This window comes from Salmo trutta, chromosome 29, assembly GCF_901001165.1.
Source record: "Salmo trutta chromosome 29, fSalTru1.1, whole genome shotgun sequence".
NCBI lineage: Eukaryota > Metazoa > Chordata > Actinopteri > Salmoniformes > Salmonidae > Salmo > Salmo trutta.
Window position 1 is genome coordinate 25430151 of NC_042985.1, and position 23766 is coordinate 25453916.

Below are 23766 nucleotides of genomic sequence, written 5' to 3' on the forward strand. Positions count from 1 at the left end.
CCAGCAGTCAATGACTGGGGTGACTAGTGACAACAGTGCAGCCCTTGTATTCGTGTGATCGGTTCCTGTCTATCCTGCATCTCATCTAGTGTAGGGTGCTCCTGCACCTTTAAAACCCATGCACAGGGCTTGAGATCGCCTATGGGCCTGTCCTGTTTGTACAGAGCAAGCTGCTGTTCTTTCTTTGGTGCAGTAATCATCCTTTTCCTTGACCTCTGCCCAGCAACCAACTATTAACAACAGATGGTCAATCTCCCACATTCCGTTCTGGGGGCAAGGAGGAAGCGGAGCATTCAGGACTCTAAACAGTGTTAACTCCTGGGTCTACCAAGGCCATTAATATGGAATGCCCTAATACATATGACATTAACTATTTTCTGCCAACATCAAAAAGAGTTTCTGCTTGAAAAGGTACAAGACATAGAAGAGGCTCCCCCTGAATTGGCTATCATATCTCACCTTCAGCCTTCATGTAGTGCACAGAGTAGGCGATCACTTTGTCTGAGTTGTACAGTGGTCTCTCCCAGGCCAGCAAGATGGCGGAGCTGGATACAGTGTCAGCCCGGATGTTCCTGGGCGCGCTGGGCCGGTCCTCTGACATCACCACTATGAGCCGGGCCATGGACAGCACAGAGCCCTGCTCATTCTCTACCTGGCACTGGTAGATGGCATCATCCTCAGGGATGATCTGGTTGATCACCAGTTTACTGTGGGACAAAACACACATGGCCATATTAGACTTCTGTCCCTCCTCCAGTTTCCCCTACCAATACTTAACCAGTCGCTTACCAGCTCTATCATTCTCTTTCAAATCAGAAACCGTTAACAAGCCAAGGCAGAGGAAGCAAATTAGTGGGAAATCCACTGAAATGCCATTAGCACGTTAGTAAATTATTCAGCTTCCTTTCTTCTGTAGGGAAGGGCTGATTAATTTTTAATTGGGACTGAGTTTCCAATCAACAAAGACAACTTACCTGGGGGGGTAAAGGAATTAGGGATTCTGTTTCAATTAACATACAGCAGAACATACAATATGGTTGGTGTTTAGGAGGCAGGGATTTATAAAACAATGGGATGATCATATAAATAAAGAATTGAGAGGGAGACAAACATGAGCAGAGAGTTATTAGCTACAGTCGATCTGGTGTTAGAGCTCAGACCTGTTGTACATCTTGATGCGTCCGTTGGAGTGGACCTTCTCTCCGTTCTTCAGCCAAGTGATGTGGGGCAGGGGAACCCCCTCAGCCTGGCACACAAAGCGGGCCGTGCCCGCACGCGGACGGGTCAGGCTCTCCGGCCACTCCACCAAGGACGGAGGCGCTGGATAAGGGAAAAGTCATAGATGTAACAAACACCAACAATGATGTCTGTAATAACAACTGACACTTATAGGAGCTCTACACAGACGACTAACATGTGTTTACCTAGCACAGTGATGTTGGCTGTGGCGATGGTATAGTTGCGCGTGCCAGGGGTAGTGGCTCTGCACATGTACACTCCTCCGTGTTGGGGTTTGATGTCAGAGATGATGAGGTTGCCATTGCCCAGCACCTTGGTGTTGAACACGTCGATGGACTTGCTGTCGGCTCGGCTCCAGGAGATGAGGGGTCGGGGGTTCCCTGTAGCCATGCATTCCAGGATGGTACTTTGGTGCAGGGACACAGTGGCATTCTGGGGCCCGGCGATGATACGAGGCCTCTGAGGCAGTTTGGGGCTTGGAGCTGTGGAGGGGAGACAGGATTTGACCAGGGTGCCCACTTCACTACTCAACATAAATATAACTTGGCTTTTATTGGGCTTATAACGTTTGATGCAGTGCTTGTGAATATATTATGTTTAAATCTGAAAAGAGTGCTAATTCTCCACTATCTCCCACCTGGAGTGACAGTGAGGGTTGCCTCTGTACTCCGGCGACGGTTGGCGATGTTGGTCGCCACACAACGATAGTTCCCAGCATCCCCTTTTTCCACCCCGTGGACCTGCAAAACGCCGCTGGGCAGGACTGTGATTCTGGGAGAGACAAGAACACAAAGACAATCAATACAACTGACATCATATATAATGGTGGATGAGCACACAGCTCCGATATTTCTATCACTCTGACATGTACAGTTTAAAATCGTAATAGACTTCTACAATAATCTCAAATGCCATCTACAGATAAAATTAATGACATGGCATGATAATGAAATAATGAGAATGCATACCTTTTAGTTGCCAGCGGTAACGTGACCCGATTGAACTCCCAGGTGATGATGGGAGGAGGGCTTGCAGTGACTTTGCAGGTGAAACGGGCGACTGATCCTTCTGTCACCACAATGGATGTTGGCTGATTTGTAAAGGGGGAGATACCTACAGAACAAAACAAGGAATGGTGAGACACTGTGTACTACAAGAGTAGACACATTCTCTAATGTACAGTACATGTTTGTGAAGAGATGATTACTAGTAATGCAGCCATTAGAAAGCAAGAACTATGAAATTATGTTTTTCTAGTATTGTATTTTTCCCCATTTGGATCTATAAGACCAATCATCAAAAAATGTATGTTCATGGCCCAATATCCTCTCTTGCTCGGCAGCTCATCTTGGTGGATAAGGTTACGTGTCTTTCTATCAGTAAAACTAAGCCTCTGTATCTTAGGACTGTTCAGTTAAAATGGAAATCAATGACATTTATGGAAATAAGGGAATATATTGAGCTGCCAGGCATATCTTAAAAATATACAGTACTTCACTTTCAGGTTACCATCTCACTAAAGCCCATACCCAGCAAAGGCCAACCCACTTCAGCATCTGCCTGATAGTGAGACTGTAGTGCTGTGAAGCTGAACCTCATTCTTAGAATTTTCATTGCAAATAGGAAAATCTATGTGCACAATTATACTGAAATGATCACTACCCCAACTGCCATCCCCTTTATTCATTTATTTGTCCATGAAACTACTTGCCATGGAGCTGCCATGTCCCAACATGAAATCTCTATCCTATTCAAATCAACCTAAATTCTGTACATTAGCACTGAGATTGAACATTTGCCAAGAATAATCACAAGGGCTGTTGACAGCAAGATCTGAAGAGCCCCACAATCCATCCAACCTTACCCCTCCAAGACAAATTCTCTCCCTGACCTCCTCTCCTTACAGCCTAGACAGAGTTCATGTGTTGATGCATTGCCCTCTAATCAAGACAGTCACAGGAAGACCCTTTGCCCTGAGATGTAGGTTAGTCCGCTATTGAAATCAGCTGTTGTTTTTTTCTCCTTACAAAACCTTGCCCTGTCTCTCACCTTCTCTTTGAAAATGCATAAGCTCCAGTTCTCCCTCAAATGAGGTGTTATACAAGCACCAGACATCGGATATCAGACGGGGATCCCGAGGCCCTAACTAACCTAAACAAACCAGCATGTTACAGGTACCTGTCAGCTCATCCTGGCTGGAGCACATTAAACCCTGAGGAGATCAGAGAGCAGAGGAAATCTCTGCTAGGCTCATCTTATTAATTAGCTCCTCTACTATGCACATCTACGCACATGAGCAGAGGTCAATCAGTCAAATGTGTGCCATGCACACAAACTTTTAGTGGCCCACCTAATGACTACTACTAATACTTCAACTGAAATAAAATTCCTCATAAGCTTGCTGTAAAACTCTTTATATTTGAACACAGAGTTATTAAGCCCAAAGCTGGTGATGAGGCCATGTGGAGGAGGATGGGAAGCTTGATCCATTTTGTTTGAGATCATTGATTCATTTTCCACTCACGGAGCAGCAGCGTTTGGGAAGATCAGTCAGTGAAAGATGATACTGAAAGTGAGGCCTTTGACAGGCCAGACAAATGGCCAGCCAGTGGGAACCTAAAAGGACTGCTCTATGCTAACAGTAGCATTAAAGGACAACATCACATGTAACCAACCCTCAGACACACAGTCCTCACAGACACACAGTCCTCACAGACACACAGTCCTCACAGACACACAGTCCTCACAGACACACAGTCCTCACAGACACACAGTCCTCACAGACACACAGTCCTCACAGGCACCCAGTCCTCACAGGCACCCAGTCCTCACAGGCACCCAGTCCTCACAGACACACAGCATCTAATTCCTAATTCGGCCTACCTCTAGGTCTATTCCTAGAGAGACAACATATATAATATGTCTCATATGCTTATAGCAATTAATACATCATTATAACTGTTACCAACATATTATTTGCCACTGATTTTATACTTTAATCCCCCTGAGACAAAGAGTGGGATTAGTGCAGCCGAACGGTGATGATTGGTAGAGAGGTCTGGCAACATCCTGCTTGGATTCCATACAGTTCAGACACCACCTGAACTTTATGGAAACTAAACTCCATGAGAACCCTCATGTACACAGCGTGTGTCCCATTACTGATTTCACCTAAACCTTATCCACCGTTAAGAATGATGTTGCAAGTAGTTCAATGTCTAGAATAAATTGTTCATCGTTTCAAAAAAGTTATACAAAATAATCTAGAACATTATGCCCACCCCCTTTTTCAGTCACTAAGCAATAAAAAACCCAAAAGCCATTAAGGTCATCCACTCCCATCCCCCTTTTCAACTAATGACGCCTCAGGTCAATAGTTTGTTAAAGTTACTGTCCAGTGAAAATATTACTTTTAAAAGTTAATAATATGTTAACTTATACCCAAATAATTGTGTTGACTCACGATCCTATACTTGTATTTGTGGCCAAAGCATAAATTGGAGAAAAAAACACTTAAAAAACACCACATAAAATTTGTATCTCAAACAGACTGTTTCAAAAATGCTTGCTATTTCCTCATGGAGGATGATGTCATCCTCCTGAGGAGGATGATATGACCAGTCAATTCTACTCTGTTGTTGGGGTACGCCCACACTGGAAACACTCTTTTCATGCCACTTCGATACCGAAATGACTTTTTCATAGCAGGTTAGGAGACTTAACATAGCCGATTAGGACACTGAGGTTACGGTTAGGAAAAGGGTTAAGGTTAGGGTTAGTGAAAATGCTCTCCAAACCTGCTACGAAAATCACTTTGTATCGAAGTGGCTTGAAAAGAGTGTGTCCCACGCCCACACCATTCCAACACAGAAAAGCCGTATTGTAACACACTTAATTACAATTTTTTGGAAAGAAAACTATTTCACTCATATTGTAATTAATAATACATCATATTTCATAGAAATCTGGAAACGCTGGACAGTTACTTTAAAATAAATGATGGTGTGCTGCTCTTGATACAGACCTCAATTTAAATCACATTTTTGGAAGGACTGGGATAAATCAAATATTTACCAAAAAGCCCCAGGGTTGGATAACATCAACATAATTATCATAAACAAATCAAACCACTCCTGGTACAACTGGGACCCAGTGCAACCAACGTACTAGGCTACATCAGTGAAGGACTATATAAAGAAGACTACATCAGAAATACCCAAAACAAGTACCACAAAACAAAATCCTCTTCACCCATTTACTACTCTGAGAAAAAGGAATCAGATAATTCAAAGATACACGTGACATGTGTCTTTAGATTCAAAACAGCTGCATGTTCAGAATGCAATGCGCACCACTTAAGTAATGGATTAACAAAAGACTGCAGTGCTCTTTGACCTCTGCACACATCCGATGCTGTTTGTGCTGCAGGGGCGAGCAGCCATCAGCACTCACAGATGAAGAGGCAGTCTGAGGGGAGGGGAGGGGAGAGGGGCATCAGAGTACCTATCCTGGGCTCTCTCTCCATCCAACTCTCTCCCCCCTCCCTAGGCTCAGTTATCTCGCTAGCCTAGTGTAACAATGAGATACTCTAGCCAGTGTTTGCCTTCGGAGGCTCCCCCACTAACTTTATCACAGAAATGACCCCTCTTCTCTAAAATCTGCACACAAAAAACCCTGAACGCACATCAAACACAGCAGGCTTGCTAGGGGAGAAAAGAGAGGGGGGGAGAGCCAACAGATGAAGAAAACATACGAGGAGCTGTGCAAAGATTACAAGGAGCTCAGGTTTAAAGCGAGGCAAATCCTCACTAGGTGCATGGTTCATCGTTTCTGATTAAACAGCTGTTGCCACTGACATCAGAGAGGACCCCAATCAACATCTTCTTGCACCTTAAGTCTGAATAATTTAACTATTACCACTCATCAAAGTTCACTGATAATCAGCACACAGCACACGCTTCTAGCTGTATCCTTAACAAACCTTTCTTAGAGTACTACTTAAAATCAACGTAAATCTCAAGCACTGCTCTCGAGAAACCTTGCCTAAAGGTAAACTCCACCCCGTCATAAACACACTGGATTGTGTCCTGGTCTCTATAACGGCCGATATGGATAGCTGGACGTAACCTGGGTTTCCAGGTGTCGTGGTGTTGAACAGCGGGAAAGCCCTAACTGCCAGACTGGGCTCTCTGTGAATCCTGATCAGTGCACTGCACTCTGACAACTACTCCGTGTCGTCTTCAGGAAGGCGGCAAGGAGAATTCTGTCCCTCCTTAACGCAGCTGAGCCTCTGACATTTCAAGGTAAAGACCTTGTTTTTTCCACTGGCCACGGACAGAGCATGTACCGTTCATGAGCAAAGCCAGAATGAACCCAATTCATTTTGGGATCCATAACCTACATTGTCTATCCTGACCAGTTTTAGAGAGCTGCGCCACTTTGCAATGAACTTTAATTTGCAGAGCGCTTTACTTCTAGTATTTGACTTTCAAATGGAATGCTAACTTATCTAATGGGTTGTGTCCCACCAGTTGTTGTAGAGGCCCATTTATTTGTGTAAAGTTCTTTTGAAGACAAGGGGGCTGATCCTTTCACTGAGCCCCTGGCCACTTTGCTTTGGGCATTTTTAATTGAATTAGTTCTGAGCTGTAAGGCCTCTTGTGCATCAGGCCCAGTGCAGCCCTCTGCAGAGGAATATTTGCTGTGGAGATAAGTGCAGGCAGGCATTGGATTGGGACCATCATTGAACGGATACAGGGGCCCATCCCTCAGCAACACGCTCCCATGGAGGAACAAAATGTGGAACCTCTAATCAACATCAAACTCATTCCTAAGTGTTGCACAACAGCAGCAATGCAACATGGAGGCATCCATCCCAGTAGCCTGGGGGCCTGAGAGGATGAGCTTCCCAGATACAAAAAATGCTGGATTGACAGAGAGATCCTTATTGATTATTGATTAAATACTAAGCCTCAGTCTAAAATCTATTCTGCTAGGGTTTGTCGAGCTGTGGTCACTGCCATGGTTGCTCAAAATACGCAATTGACCATCTCCTTTGAGTGATGATGGTCGCCAGAGGCGGCACCTAATGCTCCTAAATGAAATATTAAAGCAGATGAGCTGAGGCTCACACTACAATGACTAGATTATGCCTTCAACTATCTCTGTGCGCCCATTTACCATTTACTTCTTCCAGTCACCTTACAGATGACTTTTGAAACGCATTGCCAGCAAATGCTCATCATATGCACCTCCCCCCTGGAGCTTTGGGTGTCCAGTTATTGAGCAAGGCCTCCATAAATGAAAAGGTGACTTGACTATTCTCCACCTTTCACAATGTGTTTATGTTAGTTAATGATTTCATTCAACCACATGGAGAATATATAACTACCAAACCCACCTAGCTAAATTGTAAAATAATTTATTGTTTACCTGGATGTTTTGTCCAGCTTGTTTCTAATGATTGGGTGAATGCCTGTGCCAAGAAACACAAAAAGAGGATCTGGCCATCTGCCCATTGCAGTGATCCCACCTCTGACCTCCAACCTCCACAAATCCTGACCAGCACTGCTGGGGTGGCCTAACGTTCCCCTGCTGGCTCTCTACAAACTGCCAATCAATCACTCAGAGCCTCCTAAAACTGGGAGGGTAGTACTCTGCCTTCCTACAGATACGAAATGCCCCCGCTAACGTGCTCTTTCTCTTAAACCCTGTCCACTGCCATTCCATACTACAGTAGAACAACGCTTTGCATAATGCTTTTCTTCAGTCACTGTGCAGATGGGAGATGTTGGTTTGCTTTACTGTGAAGATGATGGTGCCGAGTTGCAAAAAAAATCTGTTGCTATTGATCATGAACAAAGTGGGGATTCACAATAAATCAAATCTCTAACACAAAACATAATGACGGACGTTCCATTATTAGTAATGACCATTTAAACCTCTAAGGTTTTGCGGCATGCAGACTTTGCACCCTTATCCTAAGAAACAGAAACAAATTTGACAGCAACAAAAAAAATCTGTGAGTGACCACTGAAAACACATTCACCAATATCCGAACTAAACTATATAATTATTCCGTGCCCTGCCTCCCAGCTGGCCGATCTCTTTGTTTTCGAGAGGTCTGCTGAAGCCAGAAGCTCAGTAAACAGCAGATCAGTGGACAGGTCAAGCCCGGACAAAGGTTCCCTTAGAAACTTCAGGGGCCAGCTCTGTCCCCCTTCCCCCAGGTCTCTCTACAGTACAGGGGTGCTCTATCAACCCAAATCTCCCCATCCCAGCCCACCAGTGGACATGCTCTTTAACAAATGGGAATCCAATATTCAGAGCAGCTATATGCTCTCTTCTAATTACTATAGCTTGAAGGATCACACTGCAGGCACAAATTCTACCTCACTACTGTGTAGGTAAAAAAAATACTTGTAATGAGGTGGAAAGAATGTGTTCTATACGTGCTGTATGGAGAGGTTTAGTTATGGAAATGTTCAACACAGCCACTGAGCATGCCCAATGAGCATGAATAATCCACTAATAATAAAAAGCTAAGAATATCTTCACAGTAAAGCAAACCATAAAGCAAATGTTTATAGTGTGCACAGTCAGAATATGTGTGCGTTCAGATGCATCCCTCTGTGGTCAGGGGTTTACTTTGTTGTTCTCTGAGCTGTAACTCAGAAACATTCCTACGTTTTTTTTTTTTTTTTTGGAGGGGCATCGGAGCTCAGAGTTTAGCCAGGGCATCTGTCAACAGGTCAATGGCTGCTCTGAGCTCTGCTCTGAGCTCTGCTCTGCAGCACTAATTTCCTCCAGGCCTCTCGGTTCCTAGCAGTAGACAAACACAGTAAGTGGTCAAGCAGGGGACAGAACTGGAGCTTTCTATCTACTTCAAGGCCCTGGCTACGTGTGTGGCTTCTCCTCGCTCCTGATTGGAACAAGGTGGATGAGCACTGAGGCCAGATCCAGAGTGGCTGGTCGGGGGATCTGCTCTGGCAGCTTTGTCAAAAGCGATCTGCAGCGCAATTGAGTGGAAACACTGGCCCTAATCCTGCAGATGACCTGGGCCAGGCCTGCAGCTTCACTACGCATGACTAGGTAGGGACTGGAGTTGGTCCTGGTCAGGTCATGTGGTCAGGAAACCCTCTGGGCCCTACTCATAATCAGTGAAAGTATAAAGGAGTATTGATTCCTCCCACCCTTATGAGTTATAAGTGACAGGACAAATAACATTACTGTAAGTGTTAAACAGTAGGACTGAAGGATGATTTATTTGGACAGCATTACAAGAGAGAGGAAGAAGCGAACAGCTATTTATGACTTCAACAAAAATCCTTGGCCTCATCCTCAAGGTCCAAATATTGACAGTTCTGTACTGAACCCAATAGAACATTTAACCACTTTAGCATTCAACGTCATCAGACCTGTCAGAGAGAGACAACACAATTAAAGCTGTTAAGCATTTGGTTTTGATTTCAACCAATTTCTAGAAACATTTTTTTCAGTGATAATTACTATGATCTGACAAATGTTTGACATGGTAATATTGATTTGTGCAATTCATTCAAATGAGGGACAGCAGATCTGTGTTGTGGGCTGTGGACAGAGCTGGGCAGGGAAGGGTTCAGTATGGGAGGGTGAGTGGGTGGGGAGGAACGCTCCTTTCCTGACTTCATACGCAAATGACACATGAATGGCCTAATGCTTGGATTGAGAGAAAACAGTTTAGCAAGCAAGCAGTAAATATTAAACTGTTGAGGTTTCATGTAAATGGACACTGCCTTGGCTTGCTGCTCACATTTTATGAAAGGTCAAAAGGTGGCAAAGAACTGAGAATCCCAGAAAATCCCAGAAACTATCCATTAAGATAAGAGCAACACCCAGGTCTCTCGCTTTCTTTCAAGAGGGACTGAGTCACGTAGTGCTTGGGTCTTTTTCTGTACATTGGAATGCATCTGTCACGCTCATCAAAAGGAGTAGACCAAGGCACATTGTGCGTAGAGTTCCACATGATTAATAAAGGAAACTCACCAAAACAATACAGAACAAACAAAACGAACCATGACGTCATGGAGTGCATAACCTGCACCTACACATAAACAAGATCCCACAACTCAAGGAGGGAAAAAGGGCTGCCTAAGTATGGTTCCCAATCAGAGACAACGATGGACAGCTGCCTCTGATTGGAAACCACACTCAGCCAAAACAACGAAATAGAAAAACTAGATTGCCCACCCCACATCACACCCTGACCCTAAGCAAACTAGAGGAAAAGAAACGTCTCTAAGGTCAGGGCGTGACAGCGTCACACATCGGAATGAGTTCTAGGTATTCCACACAATGTAACAAGAATAGCTCAGGCTAGTCTCTCTCCCTCCTAACCTTAACTCTGAGTGGAAACAAAAGGAGCTTGTTGACCAATCGATCCTTTGCTTTGTTTCCTTGTGTTGCTTTAAAGGAGGCTATTTCTTGAGTTTCAAATTAAATGCCTCCAATGGAACAGAACCCAAGAAACTCTTGAGTGATGAGTTCCTTCATAATGTGCAAAGACCCCACACCGCATTTGTCTTTTCCCCCTTTAATAAATAATAAGGGTTCCTGAAAAAGAATGCTCAGCCTGGCAACTGAGGGGAAGAATGCAATGCTGAAAAGCCCCACAAATCAATCATTGGCCGGGCGGCCTGGGCTTGGCTGGGCTGGGCTGGGCCGGGAAGCAGGCTACTGGAGGTAGCTCCATAGAGCCTGCAGAACAGCCCAATGGTCATTGGCCCAGGCCAAACAAAGCACATATCCCATGAGCACTGTGACCTCTCAGTCCTCTGGCCAGTGGGGGAGTGGGGTTAAGACAGGGACACTTGCCCCCTCCTCCCATCTCTTATCTGGTGTCAAAGTTCTCCAATCATTCAACATCAGCCCTTCACCCACCAGAGACAGTGCTTTCATTGTGTCTAATCTCTTCATCAGAGTGCTGGTTTTAAACAGTCAATTTTCAAATCAGTACAGTCTTCTACTTAATTAAGGGGATAGGGGAAAGGGGGATACCTAGTCAGTTGTACAACTGAATGTATTCAACTGAAATGTGTCTTCCGCATTTAACCCAACCCCTCTGAATCAATTATTGTGTCACGCTTTGTTTCTCTAAAATGAAAACAAGTCACCACAAAATAAGGCTTTGTGCTCAAAATCCAATAGGAGATGATGCCAATGGAATAAATCTTGAAAACATAACACATTTTTTTGATAGACATACCTGTAGATTGAGTGGGCACTGATAGGGGACTGTTAAAGTAATTGATAAATGAGAAGGAATGTCTAGCATTATTGCAGGGAGGATTTAAATCGTGAGTACTCTAAGTACCTAACATCTATTGGGCAATCTAAAGAAACCTTGGACCTCTGGAACTTCAGTCCAAGGAAACCATGGAAACCATTCCAGATGCTGATGAGGGAGAAAAGAAGCCAGGCTCAGAGACTTATTTCTCTTAAATAATTATTTCAAACATTCACTTCAATCCATTACTGTGCCTTTAGGTTTGCTTTTCCTTTATTGTGGTCCTAATGCTGCAGAGCCTTTGCAGGTCTAATACATTCCTTAGCAACCAAAATAAACATTGGAGCTGTGGTCACACACGGAGAGCTGGTGGGGTCAAACAACCATTTTGTGGGAGTCACGAAGTCTGCTGTGGAATAGTCATTCGGGTGCTTTATTGTGGACCACAATATGAAGTTAGTAAACTGTTCAGCATTAGGAATCCTTACAACCATGTACTGTTTTTTTTAACCTGTATTCTGTATGCTTACTCCAGAGACCAAGTGTCTTTGCACTACATGCGTGTCATTTTTCGGGGTAGTCAAAAATGGTCCCAAATCCCTACTGAAAAAAAATGACATAAACCAGCATACATTTCAAGCTGGTCCATGCTGGTATTTGCTAGTCCATGTTGGTCTATGCTGGTCAGATGTTGGTCAAGCTGGTTTGACCAGCATGTTATAGCTGGTTATGCCGGTTGGCCAGCATGGTCTAGCTGGCTATGCTGGTTGGCCAGTATGGTCTAGCAGGTTTTGCTGGTGATCAGCCTTCGAGGTATTTTGGACACTGGTGACCAGCCTTCACTGTGTTTTGGACTTATAACAGCTTATGTTGGTGTAGTATATTAGTGACCAAGCTGGTTTTAGCTGGTCAAGCTGGTCTGACCATGCCCATCATTATCATATTTCCCAGCATGCTCTATTGCAGTTGATTTTTAGAATTGTTTGTTGTGTTTTTTTGCATGTACATTGATTAACTAATCTTATGCTACACAAAGATAAATAACATACATTTTTCCAAACTAATCCAATCTGTTAGTTTGATTTATTGCACCCATTACTGAAATGGTTGTTTGAGTTTATTATTTGGGTAGTCTCATTTCTTCTTCCTAACCTTGGCAGTCATTCTGAATGCATATTATGGGGGAAAAAAACGTCCAATTGTTGGATATCCCCACTCTGGCTGGATTCTGTTATGAATGGAACATAACTTTGCAAGCCAGCATGATGTGACTTGATGCTGGTTCTGCTGGTGACCAGCTTATGCAGGTCACCAGCAAAAATACAGGTAAAGTTGGTCACCAGCAAAAACATAGCGAAGGCTCGTCAACACAAAAACACAGCGAAGGCACCACGAAAACACAACAAAACCAGCACCTGTGCTGAACCAACCTATGCTGGTCTATGCTTTTCATCAGGGATGTGTGTGATTCATTATATATTTTATGCCTCCTATCTATTCTCTCTTATGACATCAATGAGTGAGATATATTCTCTACACTGGTTTTGTAACCTCGAAAAAACACAACTGGGAGATCATTTTCGAATCAACTAAAAACATCCCAGCACACTCACAGTAAGACCTTGCATCGGAACCGATGGATAAGGATATGAGTAATGACACTGATATGGTTTTACAATGTCTGTGTATTGCGTAATGCCCTGTGAACCTCTGGAAACATGGTTAAGGCTGCCTGGAGGGATCATACTCATGAGACTATGTCTCTACGGAGAACCCCATCAATCTGAGGAGGCCTATTGACAGCACTCACGTGGTTAGCTACTAAGTCACATGGCCGTTCATCAAGACACAATCCCCTCTCATCGTTTCCCTCAGGGCAACTCACATTTAACGTTTCTCAAACCCTCCATTTCCTGCCTGTAATGGTCGACTTAAATCATTATCTCTGACTCAACACTAACATTTACTTGTTCAGAAAAATACCAGGTAAAAAAAGGAGGCCCGGCTTCAAAGTGGGAGCATCTGCTCCGAGGACAAAGGGATTTTCAAAGAGTAGAAACCAGATCTGAAAACAGAACTAGCCTAAGATGGTGTTAGGGATGGTCTTCCCACATTTATAACATAAAACCTTTTTAAAATCTTCAAACAAAAATCTTCGAAAATCTTTATAACGTAAAAGCCTTTCTAAAATCTTCGAAAGCCAAGTTAATAAACATCTCACCGACCATTTTAAATCCCACCGTACCTTCTCCAATATGCAATCTGGTTTCCGAGCTGGTCATGGGTGCACCTCAGCCACGCTCAAGGTCCTAAACGATATCCTAACCGCCATCGATAAAAGACCGTACTGTGCAGCCGTCTTCATTGACGTGGCCAAGGCTTTCGACTCTGTCAATCACCGCATTCTTATCGGCAGACTCAATAGCCTTGGCTTCTCAAATGACTGCCTCGCCTGGTTCACCAACTACTTCTCAGATAGAGTTCAGTGTGTCAAATCGGAGGGCTTGTTGTCCGGACCTCTGACAGTCTATGGGGGAGCCACAGGGTTCAGTTCTCGGGCCGACTCTTTTCTCTGTATATATCAATGATGTCGCTCTTGCTGCTGGTGATTCTCTGATCCACCTCTACGCAGACGACACCATTCTGTATACATCTGGCCCTTCTTTGGACACTGTGCTAACAAACCTCCAAACAAGCTTTAACGCCATACAACACTTCTTCCGTGGCCTCCAACTGCTTTTAAATGCTAGTAAAACTAAGTTAATGCTCTTCAACCGATTGCTGCCCGCACCCTCCCACCCGACTAGCATCACTACTCTGGACGGTTCTGACCTAGAATATGTGGACAACTACAAATACCTAGGTGTCTGGTTAGACTGTAAACTCTCCTTTCAGACTCACATTAAGCATCTCCAATCCAAAATTAAATGTAGAATCGGCTTCCTATTTCGCAACAAAGCCTCCTTCACTCATGCCGCCAAACATACCCTCGTAAAACTGACTATCCTACCGATCCTTGACTTCGGCGATGCCATTTACAAAATAGCTCCCAACACTCTACTCAGCAAACTGGATGTAGTCTATCACAGTGCCATTCGTTTTATCACCAAAGCCCCATATACTACCCACCACTGTGACCTGTATGCTCTCGTTGGCTGGCCCTCACTACATATCCGTCGCCAAACCCACTGGCTCCAGGTCATCTATAAGTCTTTGCTAGGTAAAGCCCCGCCTTATCTCAGCTCACTGGTCACCATAGCAACACCCACATATAGCACACACTCCGGCAGGTATATTGCACTGGTCCTCCCCAAAGCCAACACTTCCTTTGGCCGCCTTTCCTTCCAGTTCTCTGCTGCCAATGACTGGAACGAATTGCAAAAATCTCTGAAGCTGGAGTCTTATATCTCCCTCTCTAACTTTAAACATCAGCTGTTAGAGCAGCTTACCGATCCTGTACCTGTACATAACCAATCTGTAAATAGCACACCCGACTACCTCATCCCCATATTATTACTTACCCTCTTGCTCTTTTGCGCCCCAGTATCTCTACTTGCACATCATCATCTGCACATCTATCACTCCAGTACTAATGCTAAATTGTAATTATTTTCGCCTCTAAGGCCTATTTATTGTCTACCTCCCTACTCTTCCACATTTGCACATACTGTAAATAGATTTTTCTATTTTTCTTTTCTTTTGTGTTATTGACTGTACGTTTCCTTATGTGTAATTCTGTGTTGTTGTTTTTGTCACACTGCTTTGCTTTATCTTGGCCAGGTCGCAGTTGTAAATGAGAACTTGTTCTCAACTGGCCTACCTGGTTAAATGAAGGTGAAATAAATACAATTAAAAAACTATGAACGGAATTTGGTGTTATTTTTTGTTAAATAATGCCACAGTCTTTCTAAAGGCCAGAGTCAGAAAGGACTTGGCAGCATGACTGATAGTGAGGGATATCTATTAAGGCCAGAGGTGAGAAGAGACTCTGGGCAGAAGGTACAAAAGGTCCCCACATGTTGTACTATCAATCTTCCTGGTGAAGGATGCAAACACATGAAAAGCTCAGAGCCACAGTAACGCTCACTCTGAAATCTTTTCACAGCATTCAATGAGGAGTGTTTTTCAATGCAAACAGGGGCGTCATAAACGACACCTAGGGCACAGTAACATCAATAAAAAGCATCTTAAGACTTAAGGATACAAAACAAATAGGCCATGTCGGAAAGTCATATCATTTACAAAAAGTCACTTTCTCAACTTAAAAAGAGTTGATTGAAAAAGCATAATTGAAGTTAGGATAATCAAATTTGATTTTAGATTTCCAAAAACAAAATCTAAATTTAAAAAGTTTAATCAAACTCTGCCGTGCCATTGTCATAATTACCCTTTCAGCAGTGAATAGGCCCAGCTGTCCTAACCATTGATCTCTGGACAAACAAATGCCCCCAAATAACTAATTTTAGTCAGGGGGCAGTTGGGGGGGGCAAGGTGGACAAAGAAGGCCAGAGTGAAAAGCTTTTCATTAATTCTTCAGAGTAGCAGAGCCGAAAACCATAGTGAGGAGACCACTAGCCTCTGCCTCACTGGCTGGCCATGCAATAAAGTTTGGCCATTTAGACACTCAAGGAAAGGCTGTGGTATGAGGGAACGGCAAATTCAAAATTGTGTGTGTGTGTACTGTATGTGTGTGTGTGTGTGATTCTCGACAACCCCCACTGCCACCTTTGTTTTCTACCACTGAGCATTTCTCAGGTACGTGCAAATTTTATGAGCTTCCAGATAGACTGTCAAGCAGGTCTCTAAGTGTCCCTTTAAAACAAGCCTATAAACTCCGCTGGCAGCCTTTATCACCTCTTAAGTTCATAATATAAAAGAGCAAACCCTCTCAATTAATAAAACTACAAACACATAGTGTCCTGTAAAAATCATAGTAAGGACACAGGCCACTGTAATACCGGACTGAAACTCGCTGTATAGCATGTGAGAGGGTCAGAGTCGTTTAAGTGGCTTTAAGGCACACTGTTTTCATGTACCTCATGCAAATCAAGACTCTTTAACTCTGTATTTTATTGGTGTAGCATCTACAAGTCTATGTGGCATCTTCCAAAACAAAAAAAGATTGAGGTTGTATTGCACTCAATTGTCCTGATAGTAATTGTTCAGGTGCTCGATTAAGTTTTGGGTCCATACATGTTAACTTAAGGTATAGGGGGCAGTATTTTCATTTTCGGATGAAAAGCGTGCCCAGAGTAAACTGCCTAATACTCGGGCCCAGAGTCAAATATTTGCATATTATTAGTAGATTTGGATAGAAAACACTCTGAAGTTTCTAAAACTGTTTGAATGATGTCTGTGAGTATAACAGAACTCATATGGCAGGCAAAAACCTGAGAAAAATCCAACCAGGAAGTGGGAAATCTGAGAATTGTAGTTCTTCTTCTGAATCCCTATCGAAACTACAGTGTCTGTGGGGTCACGTTGCACTTCCTAAGGCTTCCATTGGCTGTCAACAGCCTTTAGAAACGTGTTTCATCCTTCTCCTGTTACTGGGCAGAAAATAGGAGCTCAGTCAATGAGTGGACTGCCTGGGACCAGTGAGTTGTTTACTGCGCGGGCACGTTTGGCGTGCCGCTCCTTCTTTTTCCTCTGTAATGAATACGCTATTGTCCGGTTGGAATATTATCAACACTTTATGTTAAAAAGAGCCTAAGAATTGATTGTAAACAACGTTTGACATGTTTCTACGAACGCTAATGGAACTATTTGACTTTTCGTGTCTGGATTTATGCTCGCGCGTTATGCCTTTGGATAGTGATCTTAACGCACGAACAAAACGGAGGTATTTGAACATAAAAATGTAGTATTTCGAACAAAAAGAACATTTCTTGTGGAAGTAGGAGTCCTGGGAGTGCATTCTGACGAAGATCAGCAAAGGTAAGAGAATATTTATAATACTAATTCTGAGTTTAGTTGACCCCAGAACTTGGCGGGTATCTGTATAGCTTGCTTTGATGGCTGAGCTATGTACTCAGAATATTGAAAAATGTGCTTTCTCCATAAAGCTATTTTAAAATCTGACACGGCGGATGCATTAAGGAGAAGTATACCTATAATTCTTTCAATAACTGTTGTACATTTTATCAATGTCTTGTATTTTTGTAAATTGATGTGCTCATTCACCGGAGGTTTTGGTGGGACTACATTTTCTGAACATCACGCACCAAAGTAAAATGGAGTTTTTGGATATAAATATGAACTTTATCGAGCAAAACATACATGTATTGTGTAACATGAAGTCCTATGAGTGCCATCTGATGAAGATCATCAAAGGTTAGTAAATATTTTAGCTGTATTTTTAGTTTTTGTGATGCATGTCCTTGCTTGGAAAATGGCTGTGTGGTTTTTCTTGTGAAGTTTATGTCCTAACATAATCTAATTTTATGCTTTCGCCGTAAAGCCTTTTTGAAATCGGACAATGTGGTTAGATTAACGAGAAGTTTATCTTTAAAATGGTGTAAAATAGTTGATTGTTTGAGAAAATGAAATTATGAGATTTTTGCTGTTTTGTATTTCACGCCATTCTATTTCACTGGCTGTTGAATAGTGTGTCCCGCAGACGCTAGTGTCCCACGTAGCCCATAGAAGTCAAGAGAAGGGATCAAGAGATGCTAGAACGAGGAGCGGAACCGGAACGAGGAGCTTCACCCTCTCTCTTCGCAAGTTACGGGCCAAATGTCCCCTCCCTTTCCGGAATACGAAAGATGCTTACACTTGCAAAATCGTTATTTGTCCAAATAAGCAGTGGCGAAAAACCCAAACACTGTAACTACTGCTGCTCATTATCCAACAATTCCCATTACTTCCCAACGGATGCGATGGTACCGGTTATGTTTACGTAGATCTGTCCATGAGAGATTACCCTGAGAGTAATTTCAAAAGTGCTTGTAAAGGTCCAAATATACAAAAATAGTAACTTTTTCTCTTTTACATATAAATCTAGGCCTATCTGGAAAGCGAACATTTTATCAGGAACTGACCAGGACTGACACATTCTTGTCTCTCAACATCTACTTGTCAGTGGATTGTCAGGATCATACAGTATCAGACAGGAGATGTGCTCCTAAAGAATAGTATTCCAACTAGTGGGCTCTTCAGGAACCATGACCTCACAGCGGTAAATCATTTTAACAATTTAAATCATTTCACAACAATCCTGCCCAATTTTACATGGATCAGGACTTAACTTTTCCATGTACAATTAGAATTAGTAACCATCACAATATTCTTGGACGGGTGCATGTCTTAAGTGCCACGTAAAAGCTCAGGTTTCTCTGTGAAAGGGAATGCAAGGGAGGGAAAAAAAGGCTAATTCTTTTGTGCAAAAGAAGCACAGCAAGAAACATGGCCTGGGGGGTGGTGACACCCGGGAACAGGGTCCCTAAAGAGCAGCTCTGGCTAAAGCTGCTCCACTGGCCCTTTAAAAGAATAGGCAGCAGGCTCATATATGTGCTACTGGAAGAGAAAAAAAGCATTCCAAAAGAACAATTCCCAGTGATCATGGAGCAACGACATGAAAGCCCAGTCCAGTGAATAGGGGTCATCTGCTCTTTAGCACTGGTGTAACCGGCATCCTGGACAGCTCCTAACCTTTCAAACCTGCAGCTCCCTCATTTGCACACCAATGGACATATTCTCCTCCACTCAGAGTATCTTTTTGGCTTAAGGCCTCGAACTTTGAAGGCTGTAACCCCCCTTCCCCCCAATGCCACCACTGAAGCCTCCAATGCCTTCCCTTCCTCAGCTATTAGGTGGATTAGATAACCGGAATGCCCAAAACGCAACCTTGGGCATTACACTGGCGAAGAAAGAAGAGAGATTAGATGCACCAGACTACATAGAAAATGATAGCACCCTGCTGGTGATGAGAGAAAAAAAAACTTTTCCTCGGTTTCGGAGCTGGGAAATGCCTATTTTATGCCTGTTAAGAGTGTAAAGTCTCCATCTACTCCCCAATGACTATGTCAGCTTGAAACATTTTAGCAGATAACTACAAGCAAGATCTCTCACTCTGTTAAATCATCATTTCAACACAGAGGATTGTTGCTCTACACTCTTAGAAAATAAGGTGCTATCTAGAACCTAAAAGGGCTATTCGGCTGTCCCCATAGGAGAACCCTTTGAAGAATATGTTTTGTTTCCAGGTAGATCCTTTTGGATTCCATGTATAACTCTTTCCACAGAGGGTTCTACATGGAACCCAAAAGGGTTCTCCTATGGGCACAGCAGAAGAACCCTTTTGGAACCCTTTTTTCTAAGAGTGTACATGAAACCTTTTGTTCAGTTGTATACCTGCTAAGAAGTTAAGAACTTGTGCTGATAGTGTGGGGCTTGTACTAAGCTCACCTCTAAAGTAGATATCATTACCATGCTTTCAAGATGAAAACACAATTGTGACTCATGACTTCCTTTGTTCATCAAGTAAATGTTATTATGACATGCTATGACATAACATCCTCAGAGTAAGAATTGGTTACCCTTTCAAAGTATTAAACACATTAAAATAAGTCACACAGATCCTATTCAGTTACATCAAATGGTAATTATATGTAACTACACAGTAACTAAGAGATTCGAAAGAGAATGTGGACGGTTTATGTTACTTATCTTAAGTAAGTAAGTGTACAATGTACATCCAATGTAAACTGTTGTCTACTTTTCTACTGTGTTTATGAAGTTCCCCATGACCAGGCACAAACATGACCAATGATGTACATCTTCTGTGGCCCAAAGGTTGGAGGCCCTGCATAACCTCTCCATTATTCCATGTGATGCTTATACACAACTCCAGTATGATACTTACTTGCAATTGTAAGACAGACTTTCTGGCTCAGGATGGCTCCATACTTGTTCTGAGCGAGGCACTGGTAAAACCCTTCATCTGATTTGTCTCCTCTCCTGCTCTCCACCTCCGAAATAGAAAGTGAGCCGTTGGAGAGAATGTAGACGCGCTCGTTCTCTACAACTTTTACTCCATTTTTAAGCCACCTGATGGCAATAGGCGACTCTCCGTGCGCCTGACAGTCCAATATAACGGCATCCTTCCGCATGACAGTAACATCTTGGGGCTCTTTGATAAAAAATAACTCACTAAAACACAAAACACCTGTGGGGAAGAGAAGAGAACAGAGTCAGTGCCTGGCTGGAGTGGGAGAAGACACAATGTGATGAAATTAGCGACAATTCTAGGCCAGGACCTACAACTACTCTACTTTGTCCACAGGCATATTGCATTGGTAGGATCTACACTTGAAAGCATGTTAACATCATAGTGCCTACAGGCAAGGGCTTAGAGCCCATCCAACAGCAAGCAGGTCTCGGTGTACTGAGGTACAGCACTCCTATTTCATTTATTTCTGCTCCAATTGAATCCTATTACTCATGTCTCATAAAGCTCGGAGGTCACTGATTTCATGGCTCCATTCAGTCACAAATGTTTTACTGCACTCCCCAGCATTAAATTCATAAGTAGCTCCCCTTTGAATGATAAGACTGCCAGCTGTAATAAAGTAACAATCCAGGCAGGAAGCAAAAGCCTTTATAATTTTCCAAATCAAATGTGATGGCTTCAACCATCTAATGTCCTAATGGAAATGTTAATTGCTCTGTTGGCTACTAATAGTTTCATGTTAAACAATTCCTAATTTATTGTGAACCATTCTGAGATAACTATGGGATTCACACTACCTTCACACAATCCTTTTACATGCCTTTAGTATGCAAATAGCTTGTAACCATTTAATTTAACACTTTAGCACAGCAAACCTCGTAGCCTACCTTTGGTTTATCAGAATTCCCTAGTGCTAAATAAACCCAGGCAACATGTTTTGAGCCATGTTCAACAGTATAAGACTTCACATAACACTTTATAACACTTGAATACTTTCTATAACACATATTCTCTAATAAACAAACACTATACTTGATCTGGCCAAGTTCCATCTGAGCTGTGGGACCCCATCCCATGTCTCTATGGTCCAACACCGGAGATTAGGTAAATTAATAGATGAAAGCATGTCCTATTTAAATGATAGGCCAGTATAGCCTACTATATATATTTCAGAAATACCACATGCACTTTGATAATGAAATTGGCCTACACATTTGCTTAAGGGGGAAAATACAAGCTGTCAAAAAGGTTTGATGTAGGCTACTAGAAGAAGAAAAAAATCCAACACCATTCACTAATTAAATTGTTGGATATCAATTTCAATATATATATATTAAACATTGAGCTGATCACCATGTTCGGGGGGCAGCTACTTCCCACAGCAATTTACACAACATTATATTAATTGTTAATAGCCTATTTTAATTGACTGCGTCAAACGTCAAAGTGGATTATTTATGGAGAGAAAATCAGTAGCCAGTTTTTATATTGATATAATAATTCATTTGTATGTACTGAATGAACATAACATGAGTTGGGAATAGCTAACCTATATGTCTTTTGCGTTTATCAATATCTCAAACCAGGGCTGGTAATATTGCACAATCCACGTGTTTCTGATTGCTGTGTTGTGCTGCACGTATACAATTTTATGCAGAAACCCGGTTTATCATGTAACTCGAGACACAAGCAAAAACCAAGCATAAACGTGTATAGGTTCTGTGTTTATCTAAATGTATAGCCTACATAGGGCAATAGTCGAAGCAGTCAGTGGTCAGCGTGGCCATTTCATTGCCCCCTAAACTCCGGGCAGTGGCAGTGCGTCCATTCATCTATAGAAATCGCAACTAAGGCTAAACTCTTCAATGTTGAATATTCGTTAGTACAGAACACTTCAACTAACTTCAACTAACTTCTTTATCAGTGTAAATAGCAACCCCTATTAGGATAGGAGTAACGTTATGAGTATGGACACACTTCCAATGTCCAGTTCGGCATTTTCCCACCACTAAATCAGTCACTATAATTTCAATTTGACATAAACTCAAACACAATATTAACTGTCTTACCTGAGATTGGAAGAAAAAACGCAAAAAACAGGAAGCGCTGATATAATTTCCTTTTAAAAGACTCCATTTATTCAAATTGTTCTCGCATACTAACTCTCTCAGTCACTACCTCCAGTCGAACTACGTGCTAATCCAAGAGGAAAGTGACTGCGCTCCTGATCGCAGCAGGGATTACTTTTTCCTCGGAGCAGATGGACATCACCCCACCCAGTGCTGCGTTCTACGGTTGAGTAATTCATGGGGGAGATGTATGGGAGAGTTCCTCTGCCACCATCAGTCGGCGAATCAATACACAGGCCAACATCTTAATCACTTCTATTTTTTATGAGTGACATAGCAGGTATACTTTGGTCAGGTGTTACTGGTATTAGTGTAAAGTTAATACACGAAAGTTAATGCATACAACACATCTGTGTGATTAATGCATATGGTTTGTTAATTTCCCGTATGCCTTTTGAAAACATGGAGCAGAGCTTTACTTTGATGACTCATCAGGATCAATGATAATTCAATGATAAGAGGCCTGGGAATTAGAATGATAATTCACCTGGACATACACATACCTAAATAAACAAGGATATAGAGTTTCAACCATGGAACGTGATTGAGTATCATTGAGAGAATATGATCCACATGCCCTCATAGATCTGGGGAGCATTATGCACAGCTATCATGCCCTGAGTGCAGTGCTGAATGATGAGAGGAAACCCACCATGAAACTCACAGTTGTTAATGCGCAAGGTCTGACTATGGTCTATTGCTTACTCAGAATTTAATTCCTGGTAAGCATCAGTTCCTCAGGAAAAGTGTGTTTGTGTGGAAATGGCTTTGGAGTTGTAGTTCATGTGGATAGTTTGGATATGCAATAAATAATTTATCATGCTGTCTGTAAAAAGAACCAGGGCAATGTGGTATATTCTGTGTCTAATGTTTATGTGTGTGCGTGCGCTTATTCATATTAGGTTATCAACAATTTTCTGTTCAAAAGTACATTCAGATTTACTTAACCATCCTCTAGCATACATTTTCCCTGACACCCAAAAAGTACTTGTTACATTTTGAATGCTTAGCAGCACAGGAACATGGTCCAATTCACACACTTATCAAGAGAACCTACCTGGTTATCCTACTGCCTCATCTGGTGGACTCACTAAACATAATTGCTTTGTTTGTAAATTATGTGTAACAGTCGTCGTATATAGTGGACCAAGGCGCAGCGGGTTGAGTGCTCATTTTATCTTTTA

At 42.5% G+C, this 23766-nt stretch overlaps 1 protein-coding gene across 1 annotated transcript in view; it reads right to left on the minus strand.

Moving 5' to 3' along the window:
* Positions 1 to 23174, minus strand: part of LOC115167227 (protogenin A-like) — a 40089-nt gene extending 16915 nt beyond the window's left edge. Inside the window, exons 1-7 of the mRNA XM_029721418.1 lie at positions 22523 to 23174; positions 20367 to 20669; positions 2208 to 2352; positions 1877 to 2010; positions 1425 to 1721; positions 1161 to 1320; positions 460 to 707 (exon numbers count right to left, since the gene is read on the minus strand). Of these exons, the coding sequence (XP_029577278.1) occupies positions 460 to 707; positions 1161 to 1320; positions 1425 to 1721; positions 1877 to 2010; positions 2208 to 2352; positions 20367 to 20669; positions 22523 to 22589 (1354 nt within the window). The 5' untranslated portion in view covers positions 22590 to 23174. The remainder of the gene's footprint in view (positions 1 to 459; positions 708 to 1160; positions 1321 to 1424; positions 1722 to 1876; positions 2011 to 2207; positions 2353 to 20366; positions 20670 to 22522) is intronic.
* Between the last annotated feature and the right edge of the window lie 592 nt (positions 23175 to 23766).